This window comes from Mytilus edulis, chromosome 1 (assembly GCF_963676685.1).
Source record: "Mytilus edulis chromosome 1, xbMytEdul2.2, whole genome shotgun sequence".
NCBI classification, from domain to species: domain Eukaryota; kingdom Metazoa; phylum Mollusca; class Bivalvia; order Mytilida; family Mytilidae; genus Mytilus; species Mytilus edulis.
In genome coordinates this window covers 78,035,165-78,061,471 of record NC_092344.1, presented here as the reverse complement: position 1 = coordinate 78,061,471, position 26,307 = coordinate 78,035,165, and the positions used below count along the sequence as shown (strand labels likewise).

The 26,307-nt window shown below is 32.2% G+C and overlaps 1 protein-coding gene across 1 annotated transcript in view; it reads right to left on the bottom strand.

Annotated features, from left to right (window-relative positions):
- Positions 1-26,307, bottom strand: part of LOC139490996 (uncharacterized) — a 37,494-nt gene that overhangs the window by 5,061 nt on the left and 6,126 nt on the right. The window contains exons 8-21 of the mRNA XM_071278222.1: positions 24,914-25,012; positions 23,000-23,101; positions 21,963-22,061; positions 19,846-19,944; positions 19,288-19,389; positions 18,814-18,903; positions 11,515-11,539; positions 10,208-10,447; positions 9,273-9,827; positions 8,494-8,600; positions 5,631-6,084; positions 2,820-3,598; positions 2,079-2,109; positions 1,514-1,782 (exon numbers count right to left, since the gene is read on the bottom strand). Of these exons, the coding sequence (XP_071134323.1) occupies positions 1,514-1,782; positions 2,079-2,109; positions 2,820-3,598; positions 5,631-6,084; positions 8,494-8,600; positions 9,273-9,827; positions 10,208-10,447; positions 11,515-11,539; positions 18,814-18,903; positions 19,288-19,389; positions 19,846-19,944; positions 21,963-22,061; positions 23,000-23,101; positions 24,914-25,012 (3,051 nt within the window). The remainder of the gene's footprint in view (positions 1-1,513; positions 1,783-2,078; positions 2,110-2,819; positions 3,599-5,630; positions 6,085-8,493; positions 8,601-9,272; positions 9,828-10,207; positions 10,448-11,514; positions 11,540-18,813; positions 18,904-19,287; positions 19,390-19,845; positions 19,945-21,962; positions 22,062-22,999; positions 23,102-24,913; positions 25,013-26,307) is intronic.

Sequence of the window (26,307 nt, the reverse complement as noted above, 5' to 3'; positions counted from 1 at the left end):
GGGTTACAAACTAAAACCGAGGGAAACCTATCAACTTTAAGAAAAAAAACAGAAAAAAAACAACAGAAACAATGAAGTTGAAAAATAACGACAATGCAACACACACAGAAGCGAATTTTAGGATAACAACTGTGAATTTCCTGACTTGGTACAGGACATGAGAAAAAATGATGGGTTGAACCTGGTTTTGTGGCTTGCAAAACCTCGCGCTTTTATGGCAATGTTAAATATAACACTAAAATGACAACGTTACATGACAGGAATACAGTACAAATATATGCAAGAACATTCAGGACAGTGAAATACACAAATAAACAATACAACAGTACATATTGACATGCTAACAACAGAATAAAAAACAGCACGTGAACCAAAATAGAATAGCACACAAAAACAGAACAGCAAAACCACGGACTGTCTGTCACAGACAATTAAAACAATATCAAATAAAATATATTCCGTTATAGTATATTTTGATCAATAAATATTATGGTGTTGGGTTTTTTTACCAAAATAAATGTTTATTGTGGTATGTCACATTTTGACACTGTGTGTCCATATCATATTTGGATAACAGTTGACTACATTGTTATAAGTTATTAATAAAAAAAAGACAGGTCATGTTGACTTATTTTTAGGTCTTACTTTGCTGTCATTATTGCGGTATACAGTTTATCTTTATCTATAATAATATTCCAGATAATAACCAAAAGCTGTAAAATTTTCTTAAAATTGCCAATTCAGGGGCAGCAACCCAACAACCGGTTGCCTGAATGGTCTAAACATTTCAGGGCAGATAAATTTAGACCTAATGAACAATTCTGTCATGTCAGAACTGTTCTTAATGCTTTGATTTGAGAGATATGAGCCAAAAAACTGCATTTTACCCTATATATTTATTTTTAGCCATGTCAGCCATCTTGGCTTGCGGGCGGGGTCATCGGACGCAATTTTAAAACAAAATACCCCAATGATGATTGTTGCCAAGTTAAATTAGATTTATCCCAGAGAGGATTTTTGTAAAAGTTAACGACGACAGACGACGGACGACAAGTGATGAGAAAAGCTCACTTGGCCCTGTGGACCAGGTGAGGTAAACATAAGGTTATACTTGATTGAAATTTATTTGGCGAGGAAAGATATATTTAAGTTTAAATTTTATAAATTAAGTCTTGCTTCAATGATATTAATTTGACAAAACAAGTAAGAAAGGTAATTCATCGCACTGTGTCATCAATTTTAACCCTGATAATTAAGTGGTAAATGAACTTGATGTGAAAAATTAATTTGATTTTAGTAATGGAGAATCTTGAAAAAAGTAAAATCACAAAAATACTGAACTCCGAGGAAACCTCAATCGTAAAGTCCCTAATCAAATCTATATTTTGGTCAATGTACCATTTTTGTGTAAACTATCGGGACTCTCATCATCTGTAAACCAAATAATCCAAAATATGACTACTACACAATTATGCAAATTTACAGCTAGGATACTCTTTTTCCAGATACTTACCCGACAAAGCATATGGAGATTGCATTTCATATCGCTTAAAGCTTTTGCGATGTCGCTAAATTTTCCCTTATATCTATCTCTCCAGTTTACCAATATTCTACATTTAACAATCTCAATCCGATCATAATTTTCTCTGAGGTCTTCACACTCTTGTAAAGTCATACCAAGATGTATGGCTAAGTCGTATACTGTTGTAACATCACATGGTGAAACAAACCGTTGAAGTTCGATATCAGTTGGTTTCTGACCCAAGGCACCCTCATTTAAACCTAAATGAGTATAAAAGGATAATTGATAATATTACAGTGAACTCAATGTATTAAGTGATAGTTGGAGCATGTTCTCTTTTGGTGCTTGGATAAATATGCATTAATGATACATTGCCAAAAAAGTTGTGTAATGCAAAACTAGTTTACCAAAAAAGATGTTTACAAAGTATTATTATTTCCCTGCATATAAAACTGTTTTCCCTGTAGAAGAAAAGAAGGACTAAATCAATACTCATTTCTGATGGAGTAAACCACAGTAATGACCATTTTGGGATTATCTCAATAATGATATTTACCTTGACAGTTCTCTTCACATTGTTCCTTCTTCTGAAAGAAAATATTGCTCAAAATAAATAAACGATTCTCAAAACTGGTTATAAGATGATTCCTGTCCTGGTTATTTCAATCAGAAGTGCTGACTATACTGTTCTTATTTAAGAGATTGGCAAATCATAATGCATTTAATAGATTAAATGGGCATTAGCTGTCAAAATTATAACATCCATTTCACCCAAATTCTCATATTTGTTTTATATCATACTAACACGTATATTCAAATTATAAATTGTCGATATAATGTATCAGGATTGCATCAGCTCATTCCTTAGTATTCTGTGTAGTTTTTTTTACGTTGTTTTTTGTTTTTTGTTTTTTTTTTATTTGCACGGTATTGTCGGTTTTCCTAACACTGATATGTTTATATATCACTTTTGTATTTTATTTTCGTTAGTAGAATGCACAAACATGTCAATTTCAGTTTTCTAAATCAAAATGAAGATAATTACACAATTATTTTCCCAAGTCTAATCTGTTAAATTGATGTTTAGTAAGGGCCTACTTAAACTGTTAACAACCAGACAAATTCTTTCTTACCTATTCTGACATCTTCATCGCAAGTCGTTTGAGTGGGGTTTAATGTTATCAACAATCGGTTTCTTTTTTTTTGCCTAACCTGACCTGTATATAATATGTCCCTTATTTAACAGTGTCTTCAACTAAATATAAAACAAATTATGAACTATTCTTATTCTATATACCTGATTTTGATTCCAAATATTCCACGTTTCTTTAGTATGTAAAAGCCTATGTTTATCACAGATCCATTCATCAGTTGTCAATGCTGCCTCTTCTGTGACGAAACACTCTAACCCCGAGCATGAATATTCAACGTGGAAGGGTAGCTTTTGGCTGTTAGGTGAGACATGAACTGCTGATTTGTAAAACTCCGAAATTCTCTCTAATGTTGTAAACATGGTTTCCTTGATTCCAGTGGCAATATCTGGTACGATAAGTCCGTTAGAAGTTTTATGGACTATGATAAGCACAATCTTGTTGCGTTCAACACATACCACAATATCATGTGCCATATCGAATGATAATCCAATGAATCCTGAAAACAGGAGTTGTTTCCCTTCATAAGTCTTCACGGTCCACATACTGAGAAATGCGCTGATAAGACGATTTGGCAAGGCTGGTGGTATAATTGTCCCTTTAAAACTGAATGCAAGACTGATAGCTTTCTCTGGTGTGCATTCCTTTGTCATGAAACTTGTATCATATCTCTGTATGAGCATACAGGGAACAAAGAAATTTTCTACTGGTAGCCTACTGCCTGTATTATTGTCATATCTACGCTGCTCTGATAGGATATCAAGATGGATGAGCATATCAAATATAAACTCTTTATAAGGCAATATTTTGTCGAAGTGCGTTTGCTCCCAAATATTATACAGATCTTTTCTTTGTATTATTCCACTTCCGGACATCCTTTGAAATGTTTTTCTTATGCGATCTTTCTTTGGCCAAAAGGTTATATCTGTGAAATAAAATATAAATGAGAAAATACTGTGCTATCAATACTAGTTATCACGTGAGATCATTTCAATTAAAATATGTAATCCAAAATACATACAAAACTATATAATCTATTTGCGACAATAAATCCAAAGATTGCTATTACTAGAAAAATGTCCATATCAGATTGGGCTGCGCTTGAACATTTTTGTGAGTGGTACATAACTAAATAACAAATTTTAATACGAACACGGCAATGCATTTAATAGCGTTTCAAGTTAAGAAAAATTTTGTAAACAAGAAAAAATGTCAGGATATATCCTTTAGTAAATATTGAACAGTATGATATACATTTTTATTCAAATTCTCCTTATTTTAATTTACTGAAAAAAATCTATGTGCAGAGGAAGGTTGTAACAACGAAACTGTTGGTTTTTTTAAAGCCGACCGCGTTTCTACATTTGTTTACCCACAATTAATATGCAAAACTTTGTAATATGCAAATTTCATTGGTCTTTTACCAATACTATTGAAATTTTCCCAATTGCAATTCAATTTATCAAAATGTTTTATTTCTAAATCGAAATTGGGGTTATTTTCAAATTAATCAACAAATTTTCGCCCAAAAATATACACGTCTATATTTGATCTACAACGTTTACAACTGAACTAGCTATACAAGGACAAATTATCATTCAAAACAAACTCATTGTGAAAACATAAGAAATAAACATCTGTATGTTTGTCTTTAAAAAAAATTGTTACTTTGTGTAATTGGGTTTCTGTTTAATTAATATTTATCCTGTATTTGTTCTTATCATATATATTGTTTATAAACAGTGGATTCGTCGTTATCCATGATATACCAATATTTATATATTTTGTATGAGATCAATTCCAACACAAATATTATAATTTTTCAATCCACGAAATAGGTATTAACAAAAATTAATGAATCTTAAATCGATGTCCACAATGGACGAACGATTTAGGCAATATTGACTTATTTGTAGTTCTTTTACTCCTTGTAATTTTGGCACCCTAAATAATATTTATTCATTATAGGTTTCAAGATGTTCGGCTAAAAGATTATGAATAAGTTCGTTCTACGGTTTCAGCAGGTTGGCTTAGTTTAAGAGGTTTGTTTGTAGATTGTTTTTGACATTCAAAGTTTCCTTGTATATCTTTTGTTTTTCTAAGAAGAAAAAAAAGGCTATAAAAAAATGGTAATAATCTATTGGAGCTAAAAACTTCTGTGACTAGGAGTAAAGTGTCAATTCCAGCAATGTTAATCTACTTAAAGATTTAGTATTTTTGGTTATTTCTGCATTTTTTCATTTTATATCTATAGGTTACAGTTTTTAAAGATAATAGTCAAAAAATCAAAACCGTGCAAAATGTGACATTTGAGGTCAATAACTCCCATGAAAAGTCATCGGCGAGTTTCATGTCAGGACAGCAGTAAGATGTTAACATTCTAAACATTTCAGCGCACTCAATTTTTTTCTATCTGTTGTGGTTTTAAAGATAATTAACAAGGCTAGCATTTTACCCCCTATAAACTTATCAAAGCAGATTCGGTTATATGATGCTTGGAAGACGGGATCATTGTAACGACTCAGTTTTTGATACAGATACTCAATGATGATTGTTGCGTGAGGAGAATAGCTCATTTGATCCTTCAGGCCTGATGCAATAAAAAGGAAAGCGGTAGTATTGCAACAAGAAATAAGATTGTCTAATAATTAAACTCATCATAGATACCAGGACTAAATTTTGTATATACGCCAGACGCGCGTTTCGTCTACAAAAGACTCATCAGTGACGCTCTAATCCAAAAAAGTTTAAAAGGGCCAAATAAAGTACGAAGTTGAAGAGCATTGAGGACCAAAATTCCTAAAAGTTTTGCCAAATACAGCTAAGGTAATCTATGCAAGCACACTTCACGAAAGATGTTCCAACATTTCACAACCAATTCCATACAGTTTTTGTTAGAACAATGGTACATTGCCGTATTGAACAGCATGAAAGTGGCAATCATATATATAAAATACCTGTAACAAAAGATCTCATGACTTCAACCAGAAGTAGAGGGCTAATGATCACAAAACCTCTCAACTGTGGGGTATCAAAGTAGACTATTTTTCCTAGAGAGTGTTGGAAATGCAGAAAATCACTGAGCTCCTCAGGAAACAGGACGGACACCTGGCTTATGGAATTTAATTCTTCAAGTTCCAAAACTGACAAAATCTGTCGTCCTTTAGCCACCAAAACCGAAATCTCCAGTTCAAGGGGAACACAAGCATTAGGCATTATCTCTCCCCAACATGGATGTTTAAACGTAAGATCCGTGATGGTTTTCTTAAGGACATCAATCTCTGGGTCTGCTTTGTCTGTTGCATTGACGAAAATATGTTTATCAAGTATCAGATGATCATGTCCTTCATGTTTTTTGAATAACTCTTCTACTCCTTTGTATATCTCTCTACGCTGTGTCTCAATGTTCTCCTATAAAGAAATACAGAAGAATTAAATAAACAATTTATTTGTAGTTTTAAACAGTTTACCCTCAGAGACTTAAAACAACTATTACGCAATTTACTATTCCACTAGGAGGAACTCATTTAAGAACTTATTGAATGTCATTTGTTGAGCAGAATCGGCGGATTTTTTTTTTATAGTCATACATGTAGCTTTATCTTTAGTTTTATTGTGTGTGTTGACTATCGTCTTTTTCTTATTCTCCCTCATGTTCAATGTGATGGCTACCTGTTTTCTATATTGGATGTTCTATTGCACTAATGGGTTTTTCTCACTTGTGTCATACACTGTAACTTTCTTCTCATAATTTGTAAAAGAGGGACGAAAAATACCAAAGGGACAGTCAAACTCATAAATCTAAAACAAACTGACAACGCCATGGCTAAAAATGAAAAAGACAAACAGAAAAACAATAGTACACATGACACAACATAGAAAACTAAAGAATAAACAACACGAACCCCACCAAAAACTAGGGGTGATCTCAGGTGCTCCGGAAGGGTAAGCAGATCCTGCTCCACATGCGGCACCCGTCGTGTTGCTTATGTGATTACAAATCCGGTAAATAGTCTAATTCGGTAGGTCAAATTCATGAAAGGGAAGGGGATTGTAGTTACGACGTGAGGAACATATCCGATATCATTTGTGAAATGGTTATTCCATAACGGTCAACCAACTCGTGATGGCGTCCGTAAAATTTACGAAGGGATGATTTCAACTTCACCATTTGGAACTCTTGATTTAATAGCTTCCTTGTGAGCAGTAACCCTCTATCAAGAAAATCATGATAGGAAATGCAAGCACGGGAATATCGTATCAATTGAGAGATATATACCCCGTATGCAGGTGCTGCTGGAATGTTGCTACTTAGAAATGGAAAGTTCACAATTGGAAAGCTGAAATCATCCCTTTTGTCGTAAAGTTTTGTCTTCAACCGACCCTCATTGTCAATTTCTAGATGTAAGTCAAGATATGAAGCTGACTTAACTGTATCTATAGTATCCTTTATCTCCAATTCGATGGGATAGATGCGTTCCACATAGTCACCAAATTTTGAATTGTTTAGTGAAAGAACGTCATCTATATAGCGGAAAGTAGAGTTAAAGGATATTGCTAACTTCTTATCTTTCTTCCTAAGAAGTTCCTGCATGAAGTCAGCCTCATAATAATAAAGAAACAAGTCAGCAAGTAGAGGGGCACAGTTTGTTCCCATTGGTATGCCGACAGTCTGTTGAAAAACACGTCCTCCGAACGTAACAAATATGTTGTCAATCAAGAAATCAAGCATCTTGATAATATCGGTTTCAGAGAATTTTTTGTTTGAATCAGAGTGATTCTTTACAAAGTAGGATTTATCCCTCCCTAAGACAAGATACTTGTATCTACGTTGGCCATTCTTTTTTATGAAGCAAAGTAATACCAACTCTTTTAATTTGTCTTTAAGTTTGGAATGTGGAATACTTGTGTAAAGAGTAGAGAAGTCAAATGTTTTAATACTGTTACAAGATGAAAGAGAGTTAGATTGTATGTACTCTAAAAGATCTTTGGAATTTTTAAGTATCCACATCTGATTCACGCCACCTCAAGAATAGGCAGTTTCACAATAACTTTGAAGCCCGTCTTTGATTGCTGATAAAATGGATGTTAATAATTTAGAAAGAGGTTTTGTGGAGCACTTGGAAGACCCAGCAATATACCGCTGTTTGTAAGGACACTTATGTAGTTTAGGTATCCAATACAGTGATGGAAGATCCAGTTCTTCATCTTTGGTTGAAATACCAAAGGAACAAAGAACAGACCTATGATTATCCAGGATTTCCTCTTTGGTAAGTGTCGTGAGGGTATATGTTGAGTTTCCAAGTGAATTGTCTATACCTAATTCGTTTATCAAGCAATTAATGTAATGACTTTTACAGACAAAAACGATGTTATTTGGGGCTTTGTCTGCGGGGACAACAACATATTTATCATGGAGGTCGGATAGGTGTTTAGCAACATTTGGGTCTTTAAAAATTGACGTAGCATGGGCATTGATGGACCCATTCAGTTTCTTAATTCTGATTTGTATTAAGGACCTCACTGCCTTTATCCATTCGGATAGAGTGTCTACGTCTTCCTTCTCGCGCTTAGCCCATTGCCTGGCATAATCCTCGACTGAATCCATCAAAATTTTAAAGTTGTATTTCCAATTGATGGATTTAGGCTCACGATATTTCGGACCTTTCGATAACACGTTTCGTAGAGAAGTGTTATTAACAATGTTAAGGTCACCGGTAATAACGTGGCCAGTGGGACATAGTCGTTTCAGAAAAAAACCCAAATATGATATATATGAAAGGCTGTTATACCGGAATCATTCAACAAAGGGTCACCTACCGTTGGAATTTTGTCTTTATGTGTAGCAACAAACAAAATCTTTGGAATGCCTACATAAACAGCCTTACAATAGGTCAGGATGCAGTTAACCCAGTGTTGTAAAAATACTGAAAATACAAAAGATAATTGAAACCGGGTTATTTACACTTTTATATTTATATGAAGGTCGAATCACTTTAAGATAGCACATACAAGTCATTTAAATGCCAATGATTCATGTTTTACTAATAGTAAAATTCAGAATAGAAACGGGAAATGAGTCAAAGAGACAACAACTCGACTAGAGAGCAGATAACAGCCGAAGGCCACAAATGGCCCTTCAACAAAACGAGGAAATTCCGCACCTGGAGGAGTGCTTCAGCTGTCTCCCAAACTAAAATGTGCACCAGCTCTGTGACAACGGATGCCATACTCTAACTCCGAAATGTATTCAAAATACTAGTTTGTTACCTATTTGTCTCGTTTTACTCACATAATGAAATTTCAACATCGGTAAAATAGTGTCAGCCTTAATTTTTTGCCTTATTTGGGGTTTGAGTAGATGAATAGTTCAGAAAGTTGATTTAACTTATCCAAATCACTGCTGCCTGTCATTGGTGCACTGTGCAAAAAAAAACATCACGATGATCACAGAAAGTATCCAATTTATAGCTGAATGTTAAATTAAACTTCAATTCAATCACCATCCTGTTAGATTTACATTCATCACGAGAACTCAAACCAAACATTTGAAAGCCAAGGATGTATAAGACCTTAAAATGTTATTAACAGTGTTCTACCTGCTGGGGTAAGTGTCGTATGCTGTCCCGGAAAACCCAACACATCAGGAACCTGTTCGTGCAATCCTTTGCTTCCATCAAATATAACAAGAAACAAAGCTCTATAAGTCATGAATGTTTGGTGTGTTGTATAATAAACATACTGTCCACCAAAGTCCCAAAAGATGAGACGCCCCACCTCCATCTGAAAGTTTCCACTCTTTAGAAATTTTTCCATGTTTCTTCTGATTTTATCTTCCGTCATCTTGGATTTCATTTTCTGTTTCCTCTGCTTTTTTGATAAACCATCATTAGAAGAACTTTGAGATGACGTCGCTATGAATGCTGAATGTTGGGACGTAATATATTCGGATCTTGTCGATTGCTCAGGCATTTCCGTAGCCTGTGACTGCTGTAGGAGAACGTTTGGATTAACCAGTGTTTCATCTTTACTTCCAGATGGGCTTGTATCTGATGCTTGTGATTTGTCTAACTGATCTGTTGGCTTGTTTTTATCAGTATCTACCGAGGTCATTAACACTTTGTTGTATACAACATCACTAGCTTCATAAGTTCCTGATAGAAATAAATATATAGGGGTACAGCTGTTATATGTATTAACAATAAAATTAATCATATGAACAGATATGTACGAGTATAAAATGTGACATACATTATAGATTTTTCTGAAACATACATACCAAGCAACCAAAATAAAAAACAAAAACATCCAAAAGCCAATCAACATCGTTTCCTGTCACTAAAAAGCTCTTGCAAGTCCAAAAGACAATTCGAACGACCAAAGGATTGGTATCAATCTAAGCTGTACAATGAATCATGGAAATTTTGTTGTTGAGAAAAAACTTAAAATTCAAATATTGGAAATAAATCCAATGATTCCTCTTAATAGATTGTCTTTAATTGAGTTTCTAAATTTTATAAAGGTTGAACTTTACCTGGACTATAAAGAATCCATTTTCTTGTATTAACATCAAGGCCACAACGACCTTCAATAAGGGAGATTCCATCGGTAGCATGTCTCCCTTTTGGTATTACATCACCTATTAACAGCTTTACAAGAGTAGATTTCCCTACTCCAAACTGGCCAGTCACCATACAGCGCATATCAAACGATTTATAGGTACCTTTGCCCTTCAAACGATCCAACATGGCAGACTTTTTTTTGTGGACGTAATCTAAAATAAAATCAAAACATTTGTTTTTTTGTTGTTTTTTTTTCATTACAAAGTACTTCGAAAAACCCAGATGCCAAAACAATATTGATAAAACTTGGTTGGGGGGGAACTATTGTGAAAAACGAATTATACAGTAATACGTGATTCCATGAAGCCTGATCTCACATTTCAGGAGTTCCCTAGAACACTGTGATGAAACTTTTATACATGGCTTATATGTTTATCATGATAAATAGATATTCAGTTATAAGTAACAGGAAGTTGATAAGAGATGAATAAGAAACCATGTCACACGGTATGGCATGCTTACACGACGTCTGATAACAAATATCAGGAAGATCTAATTTGTAGTGTCCCAGAAAAATGGGACGAATAGTTTATACATATTCATTATGTTTTAAATAAATAATTAATCGGCACGCAAGAAGTTAATTAGTTATGAACCTGACACTGTGTCACAAAATATAGCATACTAATTTGAAATAAAAACATTCAGAATCTCTGATTTGTTGTTCTGAGAAAAGTGACACAAAAATTTCATAGACGAAGGACAAAGATACCAAGATAGACAGACAGACGGACAAATAGGGATAAAGGGTAGTCCTTTCTTTTAAGCTGTGGAGAGGATAAAAACATTTGCAATTATTAATGTAGTATCAAAACAATGCGCCCATTCTGAAAACATATAATCGCAATAGGTAATGGCATATGATTGATTTGGTCATAATTTGCTGAACAATTATGAAAATATAACTAACAATTTCTTTTAAAATAATTGTTACATACTCAACATGCTCAAGACTCGTCTAAAAATTGAGTTCAAATAGATTTCGGGACAGCATATTGCAAATTAGTCTACACTGATCTGTAATTCGGGGAAACTCATAAACCACAGTCCATCGGGACTAGTTTCTCCGTGACATCATTAATAACTACATCAGGATCACACTTTTCGTCCGCTTTCCATAATAAACAGAATTTAGTTGTTGTTTATTTTTAAATTTCAGAAGCAAGCAATAATAAATTATACCAGTCAATATCAGAATAACAAGGATTACAGAAATTACCTTTAGGGGTCTTTTCCATGGCAGTCTACAAAAAAAACATACAGATAATCATAGTATGTCCTTTAAAAAATGTGTTCGATTGTCGAAACAACTTACAATTTTTTGGAACAATAGTTAAAAGAACTTTCCATTTTAGGCAAGGTTCGATAATACCATCGTAAACCTTACATTCATTGTTTTTTTCCATAATTCCTTTTTTAAGTTCGTTTATTGTTTTCACTATTATTTCATAATGAAGAATGGTATGTAGAGAAGTAATTAACCATCATTTCTCAAAATAACGGCATTTAAAACAAATTATAAACATTAAAAATCATTGAAATTTTTTTTATATTCCAGCATGAATAAACTTGAGCATAAATAATATTATATACTTCAAGTACACTACAAGCAAACGACATAAATCCAAAGAACAAAAAATATAATTAAAAAACAATTGTGCAAGTAAATGTAAACCTCTAAAATGAATAAGCTTGAAAATGTCAAATGCCAGAACATCGTTTAGTTGCAATAAACAGCTGAATATAACAAATGAAAAAAAAGGAAGTCTAGCTTCAAATTGCTGCTGATCGATTTCCCTCCACTGTGTTTCCCTCATAATTTCCTAACAATCCGTGAAGGTTTACAAATCTATATGTCAAGAAATGTAATCCCAGGATGTCTGTAAATATATAGCTTTTAACTCCAAATTTCAATTACGAGCAAAACACTAAATCATAATTAAAATATTTCCAAAATTTTGCGTCAGACGTTAATCTAATTTGTAAAATGCTTCTTCCTAAGTTTGATTAAATTCTACGAAGGTTTCACAAAATAATGTATACCTAATAAACTAAAACAACAGTGCATCTATGCATACAACATCGTAACTTGAGTGTTCCTTAAACAAAGATTTCTCTAAAAGTCTTCACTTACATAAGGAACCTTTAACCCGAGACTCTCCAATTACCGTTTGGAGTTTCAGATTAGATAATCCTTAGGTCAGTGAAGTCTTAAATATATGTTATAAATAAGACTTGAGAATTTAACTTAAGTTTTGATAGGTGTATGGAGAAATGGATTGTTTCAGTAATTGCTTGGAAACGAATTTAACGGTAAAATTAATAACGTTATATTCAATATGTATAGTAGTATTAAATCAAGAATTGTATATAATTATAGATTATTACATGGCATTTTCCATATGGCCCTGGTATCAGCCCTAGACTCCCATATCAAGCCAGAGGGCTTTAGCCCGAGGGCTTGATATGGGTCGTGGGCTGATACCATGGACCATATGGAAAATGACATGTCATAATCTATTTATCACATATTTTCAAGCAGGAGAAAACAAATAGCTTACACCTAATTGTGTTTGATATTTCATCAAAAATCAAAAAGATATTTAACAAAAAAAAAAGATAAATTTATCACTGTGAGTTAAAAAAAAGTTCGTATCACAGTAGGTTAACAACGTTTTGTGAAAAGTTTCAGAAATAATTAACAATAAATATACTAATTATAAGACTTTAAGGTGTTACATTACAAATGTTAAAAAATGCTTAGGAAGAATCCTATATCGCTACTCATTCCAATGTGGCGTCATATATTTTCTAAATTCCTCATGACGTCAAAATTTTACGGGAACTTTTGTGATTTTCACTGTTGATTTCTACTTTTTTCTTCTACAGCACATTTGTAACTTTTTAAATTTCTTTTCATTGTGTTCAACTTGTTTACAAAGAGCCTTTGATTGACAGGTTACCGGAAGTTAAACTCGGGGGCTTGATATGGATTTCGAGGGCTGATATCGATATCGGCCCTGAGGGCTGATAACCAACCTTGACTTCCGGCTATTATTGGCCATGCAAAAACGTACATATCAGTACAAAATATGTGATAATGGACAATATCATCAGACTATTTCCCTTGTAATATTGGTGTAAGACAAGGAGAAAATATCTCTCCTTTTTTATTCTCCTTATATCTGAATGATTTGGAATCTTTTTTACAAATACATGATGTTTTGGGACTAAGTAGTATATCTAATGAAATTGAGAATGAGATGAATATTTATATTTAACTGTTTGCTTTATTATATGCAGATGATACAATTCTATTTGCTGAATCAGCTGAATCTCTTCAATCTTAACTTAATACATTTAGTGAATATTGTAAACTTTGGAAACTTAGTGTAAATTCTAGTAAAACGAAATTTTTTTTTTTCTGGTGGACGTTTATCTCACAATCCTCATCTTTATTTTGATAATATTGAATTAGATGTTGTCAAAGAAATACCATATTTGGGATTGACTTTTTCAAGGACAGGTAGCTTTGCAAATACTAAAAAGATATTAGTTACTAAGGCATACCGTGCCATTTACGATGTTCTTAAGAAGGGGAAAGTTCATAACCTTTCGGTGAGATGTCAGTATGATTTGTTCGATAAGATAGTGAAGCCGATTTTACTTTATGGGTGTGAAATTTGGGGGTTCAGTAATATGGATATTATAGAGAGAGTACATTTGAAATTTTGCAAGCTACTACTGAACTTGAAAAAGTCAACTCCAAACTTTATGGTATATGGTGAACTTGGTGTGTATCCCATGGTAGTCTATGTTAAACTGCGTATAGTAAATTATTGGTGTAGAATTGTACACGGCAAAGAAAATAAGTTGTCACACATTTTGTATAACTTTATGTTTTTAAAATATACACAGAATAATTGTAAGTCTGAATGGGTTATGTTTATAAAAAAAATTCTTGATACATGTGGTTATAGTAATATCTGGTTAGCACTAACTGGCTTTAGCACAAAATGGCTGAGTAATAGTTTAAAACAGAAGCTATATGATCAATTTCAACAGAACTGGCGTTCAGATATATATAATTCGTCAAAAGGTTTATCATATAGATTATATAAGGATAAGTTTGATTTCGAAAAATATTAAGATATATTAGGGGACTATATTGAAACAAAGCTAAATATGTTTGCTGACGATACTCAACTCTTTAATAAAAGCGAGGAGTCTATCGAAGAAACATTTAAAACTTTAAAACTGTACGAAAATGCTTCGGGGGCTAAAATGAATATGGATAAGACTGTTGGCATGTATTTAGGCAAGTGGCGAAATAAAAAACCAAAATTTAACAAAATTAAATGGTCTAAGCGTCCTGTGAAAGCATTAGGGGTACAACATGGATATGGGGTGGACTTGGATCAAATTTGGTTAGAAAAAATAAATAAGATAAAAAACTGTATGGAAGTTTGGAAATCCAGAGATCTCACATTTACGGGGAAAGTTTTAATTATTAAATCTTTTGTTCTGTCTGTCATTGGATACGAAATTAAAATGAGAGGTATCCCGGATATATACGAAAAACAATTAAATAATATTATATGGTCCTTTATATGGGATGGGAAAACAAATCAAATCGCTAGAACAGTGTGCTGTTTACCGAAAGAAAAAGGGGGGATAGGAATGATAAACTTAAGGGACTTTATTAAATCAAAACAGGTGAAAAGTATGTACAGTATTGTCAACTCAAAAACACAAAAATGGAATGCAATAGGAAAATACTGGTTAACGTCACTTGACGAAAAATATGATACAGATTTTTTTATATGTTCTTGTTCGGACACTACATGTTTTAGGCAAATACAAATGTCCAAATATTACAAAGAACTTTTAATTTCCTGGACTGACTTACAGAAAATCCAAAAACCGGTCACGAAAGAAGACCTTTTAGAAGAAAATATATTCGGCAATTGTAAATTTAAGTTCAATGGACATGCATTATATTATGCAAATTTTGCCTCCAGTGGAATAAAAAAAATAAAAGATATATGGGACTTAAACAATAAATCCTTTAAAACTTCTTTCGATATTTTTAACAGTCTTAAAGATAAAAGAAATTGGATTGCACAATATAGCCGCATTAAATCTTCGTTAACACCTCAACAAATTGACGTTTTAAAAACAGACTCTATCATACAAAGTCATTCTGATAGACCTATAAAAATTACAAATTCTTGTCAATTTATAAAAAATGGAGTTGTCGTTGATGCCAAAAAATTATGCCTTAAAGATATTAGATACTTTTATGAGAATAAAACAGCTCCAAATAGCCAGCTTAAGTGGAATTTACATTTTGGGAATGAACTACCATGGGAATACATTTGGGAAACTTTAAATAAGAATTTAGCTAACAGAAAAACTAAACAACTTCAATGGAAGTTACTACATAATATAATTTACACTGAAGAAAAATTACAAAAAATGAATCGCTCAAACGGGAAGTGTCACTTTTGCAATGAAAACGAATCACTTTTTCATCTTTTTATTTATTGTAAACTGGTGGAAGACGTTTGGCAGGAAATTTTTAAGAAAATATGGGAATTTTGTTCAAAATTAAATATCGAAAAATTACAAAAATCGGAAACAAGTATAATTTTTGGGGTCATTAATGCAGATGCATCTTCTACCCAAATTTTAGACACGGTTCTTCTAATCACGAAATGGGTTATCTGGAAAACTAGAAATATCGCAAAATATCAAAAGAAAGGGATAAGTAAATCGGTGATTTTAAATATGATAAAACATGAAATGCAATTTTTGCTCAAATGTCTTAAACCAAATACGAAAAACGAAGCCTTTTCTACTATGTGTGACATTTTTTGTATATAAATATATATTTTGTGTGGTCAGGTCAGTGCAGTGACCTCTTTACTACCGATTGAATAATAATATGTACACTGCTCTCAACTCCCTGCATGTAATTTCTATTGTGTATGTAATTCATGTATATCATCTAATTGTAACAAGTCATGTTGGATCAACAGGTTCATTTTATAAACAAATATTTACTCACCATATCTTTGAAATAAATCCTTTTTGAAAATCAAAATCACTAATCCATTTTTTTTATGAATGAACTACACATCCCTTTAACAAATCGCACGTGGTAAATGATCACTCGACCAGAAATTAAAGGTAATTTAAATTAACATAACAAAAGACTTGATGTGTACGATAAAATTGAAACTGCCTAATAAATACAGGTAGCTTTTGTGAGAAATAAATTAAGATAAAAACATACTTTATTCAAAAAATTATATTTGGTGAGAGCTGGTAAAGATACATAGATCGATAATGATTGCAGGTACATGTACATTTGTACAAGGATAGATAAGATTTATAAAGGTGATGTTAATAATTCATAGTGGGAGTTTTTTTCTCATTTGCTTTTTTCCCGACAAATGAGACTGTAAAAATTGGGGCCCCCTTAGTTGCTCCCCTGGGCAACTGAGGGTTGATGTAACAGGTGATTGTTAATAAAATATGTTTAATATTAAAAAAAAAAAAAAAAAAAAAAAAAGATATATTACCAGATAGAGATAGGGTTACATTTTGTAGATTTAGAACTGGTAATCATAGATTACCACTTGAAACTGGAAGCTGGATAGGTTTAGATAGAGAAATGAGATATTGCAATTTATGTCAATGTCAAGAATTAGGTGATGCATTTCACTTTCTTATGAATTGTAGATCCCTAGACGACTCAAGAAAACTGTTTTTGGATAACTGTTATTGTAACAGAGTAAATATAATGAAATTTTGTAAATTATTACAAATAACACATAGAAATAAGTTAAAAAAAATGTATGCAAATTTATAAAGGTTATAAATTCAGTAGCAGGTCTTCCTGGTTAGCCTTTGTCTATTTGTTTTTCTATTATAATAACTTCTGGTATATATATATATGACTGAATAAATAGTCAACGATCAATCTTACAGGGCGATGGATCATGTAATATGATTCTGTACACTACAAAATATAATATATAACAAGTCAAAAAGGGTACAACATCACCATTAAATAACTATAAAATATACAAATATTAGATATTTCGGATAACAGATATCCTTCTTCGGTAATTGCACAATGACAAATGAATCATGTCAATTCAAATTGAGACTCTATCAAAATCTTGATTTATACAATTTAAGCGAACGCTGGAACAATTTTCCAAATTTAAAATTTCCAAACACACCGCAAAGACTACAGAAATATGCCAAAAATAAAAATAGTTATTTACGATGTGAAATGGCACAACTCTAGATTTCCAAAGGTTGTGACAGTTGAGATGTTATAACTGCATTGAGGGCAGTCCTAGCTCAAACCAAAAATGTCCTAACCGATCCAGGATGGTATAAATTAGACAACGGTAGGGCAATTACAACAGAAACTACATATTTAAGCCTCCCAAACGAATATCAGTCTAATAATGATTGAAAAAATAAGTATTGTATAATGAGGTAAAATAATTGAACGTGGCAACGTACTTATACATCATCCCGAATCAATGAAAACCTGTAATTTAAACTGTTATTTTAAAAATAATTTCGAACTGTAAAGCCAGTACTAAATCCGGCGTTGTTTGAAACAGGTAGTCACAGGAAAATGAGGGACTCGTTCTATGTTTTTTCATTTATACCCTCTGGGGAGACTGTCCGTAACTTTCTTATCCAAAATCTTTCCCGAGCGACTCTTGATTTCCTCAGAATCAAAGAATATGGCGATTTGGTGTCACGATATCACAGTAGCATGGGTTCGAATCCCGGCGAGGGAAGAACCAAAAATTTGCGAAAGCAAATTTACAGATCTAACATTGTTGGGTTGATGTTTAGACGAGTTGTATATACATTATGTACACAGCCATGTATCACCATCATTGATGGCGATCCGATGGATACATCTGTTGTAGGGTTGTCACTGACTCAGACGTACTTATATATATATATATATTTATATAAATAGTAATTGTAACATTCCAATCTTGTCATGTGCACACTTTATTTTGTATACTATGTATTATTATTTCATTCTGTGTACCAATGTGTATACAGTGGTTTTAAAGAATAAAATTGTCTGTCTTGTCTTTATGAAGGATAATCTTAATAAATTAAAAAATTAAAAAAGGTTTTCATCAATTTAATCTGGATTGATTGATTGATTGATTGGTTATACCCAACTGTCAGCACTATTGCGTAATTTCGTGGCGGTCAGTTTTATAGGTGGAGGAAGCCGAAGTGGCCGGTTAGAACTAACGACCTTCGATAGGAAAACTAGCCATCCTAGTCATTTAAGATTGCAGTCGAATTTTTTGGTAGATTTGTTTGTAAAGCCACGTTAGGGATGCGAACTCATAACCTCAGTGTGTACAGACTAGTAATACAGTGGTTTAACATGTTAAACCTGTCTGCCGCAGAGGCCAACACTTGCTCTCAAAACTGACTTTTGATATAACAAAAATACCTTTAGAATATCCATTACTTCTGTCTTCTTTATTTTTTCCTCTTCAGAGTCCTTGCTTTTTATTGTTGCCATATCAAAGGGAGTCTGACCCTGAAATACAATCAAATCATTTGTTTATGAATCGATCATACACATATAAACATGTTTTCAAAAGCGACCGGTAAAGCAGAAAGTAATGTTTGGCTATTGCATTAATTTCACATACACCTCAATTTTTTTTCTCTTAAACTTAGCAATAGGATTAATTAAAGTGTATGATAAGTGGAAGTTGGCTTTATAGTGTATGGTTCGTTGTTAATGTGTTAGTAGAGTATTATTGGTGCTAGTGACTCCACCATGTTCACTACTTACTTCACATCATATCAATTGATATTTTGACAAATATTTCATTTTAAATATTGCACACATGATGTTGTAGAGATTTACATTTCTTATAAATTGAGATGGCGAAAAATCTTGAAGACTGGATAGTACCTTTCGTGTTTTCATCCAAGGACTGCTTCCTTGCTCAATTAGACATTTGGTTATCTCAACCTGTCTATTTCTAGCAGCATAATGTAAAGCTGTTTCTCCATCCTATAATCATAAAATATATAGATTAAATAGTGTGTTTATGCTAAAATTACACTATTTCAATCAAGAAAAACGTCAAAGAATTATATATTTTGGTTTTAAAGATTACAGTTATACTAATCGAGAAACAGCTCAATGTTAACAAATAATAAACAAAATATACTTCACCTAAAGCAGTGTATTTCATTAAATATGTTTTATTAATCCAATCTGAATATAGACAGTAGCACTACTTGTCAACTTCTTTTTATAATCAGTTGTAACATAAAAAAATCCTTGTAAAAAAAAATGCATTCTTATTATATGATTCAGTACATCAGCAAGTCACATCAGATCCCAATTTATATGGTCCTAACAAGTGGTTTCTTTTCTCCATTAAACCTGATTGATCAACAACATGATTTGTTAATGAGTCAGTATAAAGAGAAGCATGATAAGACTAATTAGATAGTATCTAACCCGGTCTCTTGTCTCTAAATCACAGCCAAATGAAGCAAGATACAGGAGAATCTCCAGGTTTCCTCCCTCGGCAGCAAACATTAATGGTGTCATACCACCCTGTAATAACAACATATAAATTGAGCAATGAACAGAAATTGTATGCGCAATAAATATAAACAAAATATATTAAGTGTTCAAACATTAATAAATGACCAGTATTTATATTCTAGATTAAAGGGGCACTAGCTGTCAAATTCATGTTCACCGATTTTAATCAAAATTATAATATTTGATTTATAACAATGTAAAACATTTATCAAAACTATTAAAAGTCTTAAATGAACAATTAACAGGGCACGGGTATGAAAATACGTACCTTCGTCTCGTTTGTTTTTAGTATAAACCGCCATCTAATCAATTATCGAGTTGACCTCTACAGTCATCCGATGACCATATAAGCGATGTAAACATAAATATAAAGATATAAATAGATTTAGCAAACTCGTGCTGTTGGATTATTGTAGGTCTATTTAATTTCATATTATAAATGAAAAATATTTTTTTATCATCGTTTTTACCTGTATACGAATGATTTTCTGTGGATCGAATCAGTCAATTAATTGATTTACCTTTGGTTCACTTTCAATGTTGACATTCTTTTCCTTTAAATAACTTTACACATACAATTCACGTGTTATCCATCTCAAGCTAAGAGGTAAAATTGAAGTTCACAAGAATACGAGTTCAACGAATTATTCACTTGTAAGTGAATAATTCATAGTCAATGGTTTTTTTTTAGTTTATTTTGACAAGGTTGAACCAAAGTGGCTGCTTGAAGCGATTTATTATTTCACTTTTTGCATTTCAATAATGATTGAGCAAAAAAAATAATATATTAGATTTTTTATATATTTAATAGCTAGTGCACCTTGAAAAAAAATAAACAACATATTCTGTGATAATAAAACTGCAATCTGAACAAAATAACTTTGCTTTATGCTAGAGGGTCCAAAAAGACGAAACAAAAAAAATGAGACCCCAATAAATATAATTCTAATAAGTATTTGTTGTCGATTGAACTTGTCTGAACATTATGATTATTTGTTTTATTCAGTATATAGTTCAAAGTGTAAAAAAAGACAGTTGTTTTCAACACATATAACAATGTCATAGTTTCTTATTCAGTTCTATGAAACATGTAAAATAATACCTTACTTCATATAGTGGTATAAAGATAAATGTATCAGACTTCAAAATGCACGTTTTTATTATTGCAAAACTCTTCCATTTGCAATTTTTTGCATTGTTAAAAACGTTGCAAGAATTTCTGAATTTACAGTTTTATTTGACTATATTGTTAACACAACTTGCTTTCGTTAATATCTTATCAAGATGTTTTCCGATATTTTGTCAGAAAACCAAAAAAAAATATTATATTCTGTGATTCAGTACAATTGAAAAAGTAAAAAAAAAAGACTCTAATTCATATACATCTAAACTATTTTGAACTATTTATTGTCCATTAAATTATAAACAGCATGGTTTTTGTTTACGAGGAATGGCATCAGACTTTTTTTTTATATAAGATTTTTTTTTTAAATTGTTATTGGACTGCAACTAGCTTTCAGTCACTGTAAGTAGTCATATCGGTATTGTTTTTGTCTTAATTGCTTTTGTGAATTTCTTTCGTGCTAGGTATCGATCTGATCAGTCAAACCAGTTTTTAATTTATTTTAGTTTGTTCTGCGTGTTCTTATTGTGTGCTGTTACACCACGGTCCCAGGATAGGAGAAGGATTCGGCGCCAACAAACCTAGAAACCTCGCCACATTGTGTTTGTTCCTGTATAAAGCCATGTGATTTGGTGGTTGTCATTTGTATCTGTGTATCATTTTCATTTGTTGTTTTGTACGTAATTGAGACCGTCATTTTTATTGTTTTAATTTTTAACATTATGTCATGTCGGTGTGTTTAATAGCTTGTTATACGATATCGGTTTTGTTCACTGTTGTAAGCCAAACGATGACCTACGGTTGCCAACGTCTAATTCATTTGATCTTCGATAAATTGTTGTCTCATTTGCAATCAAAACACATCTCCTTATTTTATGATGAACAGATAAATATTGGTCATTACATCTGTTTTGGCCTCTAAGTTACTTTTCTTTGTATGTAGATGCTTGACAATCTCCAGGTGTCCTCCCTCTGCCGCAAATATTAATGGTGTCTCTCCCCACTGTAATATCAACATATAACAGAGATCAAAAGCTGTGTCATCAGAGCAACACCGGATATTGATACTAGCTGAAGCTGAGAGAAGTTATAAAATGCAACCTTCCGTACATTTAAATAATATTTTGCGGCACACTATCGAAACTTTGCCATTGTGATTTACATAACTTTTAAAGACAATTTATGGTCTTCAGTTTTTATGGTCGGCCATTAAATAAAAGGAAAAAATATCTCATCTTTAAAAGCATCAAACTGGCTACTTTTTTTATCTAAATTAATCTGTGTCTCTTTTTTCCCGGTACAAGATGGTATTTTTTTATTCCCAGATCTACTTCAAGCTGATGCTTTACATTCCTGAATGATTTGGAGAGCAGGTCAGTTCATAATTTATCATTATACACATCGTTATACATATTCAATTATGACAGATGCATAAAAAAATAAGGTTATGAATATTGGTCCCAAATTTAACAACCTCTTTTCGCTTCAGCTTGTACCAACATCTGGTGTTGCTCCCGTACGGTGAATCACTATGTGAATCAAATATTTTTAAGCAAATCGACAAATATAAGAAAAAGTTTCATTTTCTGATTCAATAAATGAGAAAATTAAAATAAGATTCCATTTTCTATTATTCTAACAAGAATTTGTCACTTTCAAAAGATGTTTAACATTATATCTATTTAAGAAATAGCATCTGACTAAGTATGTTAATGCAACTTGACCTCATCAACGTCTTGTTAAAATCCGATATTTCCAAAAACCAAGTTGTCAGAAAACCAATATTACCAAATTCAGTTCAACAAGTCGAGTATAATAAAATTCAACTTATGTAATTAGAACAAGTATTTGTTGTCTATAAAACCTGTCTGATGAACAACATGATTTTGTATCGATTTAGTATAAAGCGGGGGAAATCATACTGAGGAGGTATAGCATTACCCAAGTGTCTCTGGCTTCTAAAATACTGCCATGTGACGCCAAATATTCGACGATCTCAAGGTTTCCTCTCTCAGCTGCATACATTAATGCTGTCATTCCTCTCTGTAATATCAATATATAACATACATCAAAACTTGTGTCATAAGATGGACAATGATAGGGAATTAGATATAAACTATAGTGGTGTCATCCGTGATCACATATACCATTGCCCGCAACAACAGAGAATTCATGATTTCTTAAGTGTTCGAAACATTCTATTCAAATTTTAATCTATATCAAAAAGGGGTTCTCCATTTATCACCCAGAAACCACAAAACTTTGATTTCTCGAAGACAATAATTTCTAGAATGGTAAAAGTATAAACATAGAACATCAAATTTAACCTATCTTTGGTAGTTTGAAACATGCTGTTGACATATTCCAAAAAAGGGTTTTTATTATTCATCCGTAGACCAAAATATTTAAAAAAAAAAATCAAGTACCATTACTCTAAAACGGTAATGAAAAAAATTTAACATTTAGTTGTATTTATTGGAAAATCCATTAAATTTCACTAAATTTCAAAAATCTACTCTATTCAGCATCAGGAAATCTAAAAGCTAAAAGGCCATTAATATGGAACAGTTGATGAGAAACAAACAATTCAATTTTACCTGTCTTAAGAATTTTGGGTCCTCAATGCCCTTCAACTTCGTACTTGTTTCAACTATTTTGATCTGAGCGTCACTGATGAGTCTCATGTTGACGAAACGCGCGTCTGGCGTATTGAATTAAATTAATGGTACCTTTGATCGCGTCTGGCGTATTGAATTAAATTAATGGTACATTTGATAACTATTAAGAAGTTTAAAACCATTTATTGAAATTATAATCAAGGTTCAAACAGGGGTTCTAGATTATCCGGAAACCACAAGATTTTGAATTTTAAACTAGAATCCTAGTACCTTTGATAACTATTTTCACCACTGGGTCGATGCCACTGCTGATGGACGTTTCGTCGCCGAAGGTATCACAAGCCCAGTAGTCAGCACTTCGGTGTTGACATGAAAATTAATTATATGGTAATTTTTTTATAAATTTCCTGTTACAAAACTGTGAATTTTTCAAAATTCTAAGGATTTTCTGATCCTAGGAATATATTATCTTAGCCGTATTTAGCACAACTTTTAGGAATTTGGGTCCATAATGCTCTTCAACTTTGTACTTGTTTGGCTTTATAACTATTTTGATCTGAGCGTCACTGATGAGTCTTATGTAGACGAAACGCGCGTCTGGCGTATTAAATTAGAATCATGTTACCTTTTATAACTATTGAGAAGTTTAAAACCATTCATTGAAATTGCAATCAAGGTTCAAACAGGGGTTCTTGATTATCCGGAAAAACCACAAGATTTTGAATTTTAAACTCGTCGCATTAAGAATATGATTGTGTAATGATTCAGTAAAATAATACATGTAAAAACAAAAATGATCACGAAACATTAAAACGAGTCATATTATGTAATCAGTGGATGGAACGATCAAAATTAATTTTTCATTTGACCTAAGTGAATAAATAACTCATATAGATTGCAACGTTATAAATCTTCAACGTCATAATACTGTTGCACTCGCAATAACTACAAGTATAGAAGGATTTGCTTTAATATGATTCTAATAAGTATTTATTGTCCTTGTAAAAGAGGGGCGAAGGTACCATAGGGACATTCAAAATCATAAATCAAAAATAATCTGACAACGGTGTGGATAAAAAAGACAAATAGTACACTAAAAACAACATAGAAAAATATAGACTAAGCAAAAAGAACCCGTAACCTGTCAGCTCCATGATATTATATGTCAGAGGAAAGAGGAGTTAGTTCAGACTAAGAAATAAATAAAGGCAAAATAGTATATAAAATATAACATCACCTGGGATCTGGTTTCTAAATCACAGCCCTTTTCTTTCAGAAACTGGACGATCTTCAGGTGTCCTCTCTGAACAGCAAAAAGTAACGGTGTCAAACCAACCTGTTATATCAACAAATAACAAACATCAAAGTATAGGTCATCAACTGAACTAAATCGTGTAATAATAAACAAAAATATGTACCGTACTTTATGAAGCAATGGTAGAATCTGAATATAATGACAGTCAAACTGGTATTCATATTCTACATTAACAACATATATAAGATTAAAAGATGTGTTATGTTAGATCAGTTATATAAATTTGTTCTCAACAACTTCTTATATAAATCAGATGATTCCAAATATTTATTTGTAAGAAAAAATCCAAAAACTTAATTGACTGTTTTAGTTCGTTGTGATGAGTAAAATAAACTACTTTTTACAATTCAAACAGGCTATTGTCTGCTCTATGGTCGGTTGTTATCTCTTTGACACTTTCCCCATTTACATCCTCAATTGTAAATGCTCATTTTGAACTAAACATATTGTACTTAAAGCGAGGAAATCACTATGTGATCCTTGTAAACTCATCGAACCTTTAAACAAACTTATAAGTAAGGGTTATCGTACCGATATTGTAATAAGATCTCTGAATATAGTTCACATTGGCACTAATATTGATATTGTCACTAGCAAATTAAAACATAACTAAATTTCATTATCTTTTGAGGCGAGATGTATAGAGACACAGACACGTTAACTTTTATTTCTATAGAAGTCGCTCTTCACTATACTACTACCTGTCGATACATTTATTTTTGGCATTGCACAAGTCATGTCTTCTTTGACTATTAATGACGTTAAAATACTAAATCCCTGTGATGTGTTTTAGTCGATTTTAGTCTCTGATGCATGATTTTTTATTATTAATTGGTTTTGGCTTTTAACTAGCTGTCAGTAACTGCGAGTACTCTCAAATCGTATTTTCTTGTTAATTCGACCTGTTGATACTGTTTATAATGCTTTTTTGTCATTTTTTATTTATACGGATCTTGTCTGTACACCAGCTTTGATTATTTGTAATATCTTCACTTATTCTTACAACATTTGTATAAACTTCAAGATTATAAAAAAACCGGTTTTTTTTTTTTTTTTTTTTTTCTAAAGTGAACATTGATTGGTTAAATATTTCTCAGTCATGTCCTGTTTTTGAATTTGTTTGTTAGCTTTTTGGTCATGAATGTTTGTCTCTAATATTTAATTAACTGTGCATTTGTATTCAGATATCGCAGATCAAATTTATTCGTTCATTGTTTAATCATACGTTTTTTGATTGAGTTAAGTCTGCCAATTGATATTTTATCGTATGTTTTTCTTTGTTGTGATGTTATGCTATTGTTTCAGAAAAAGGGAGA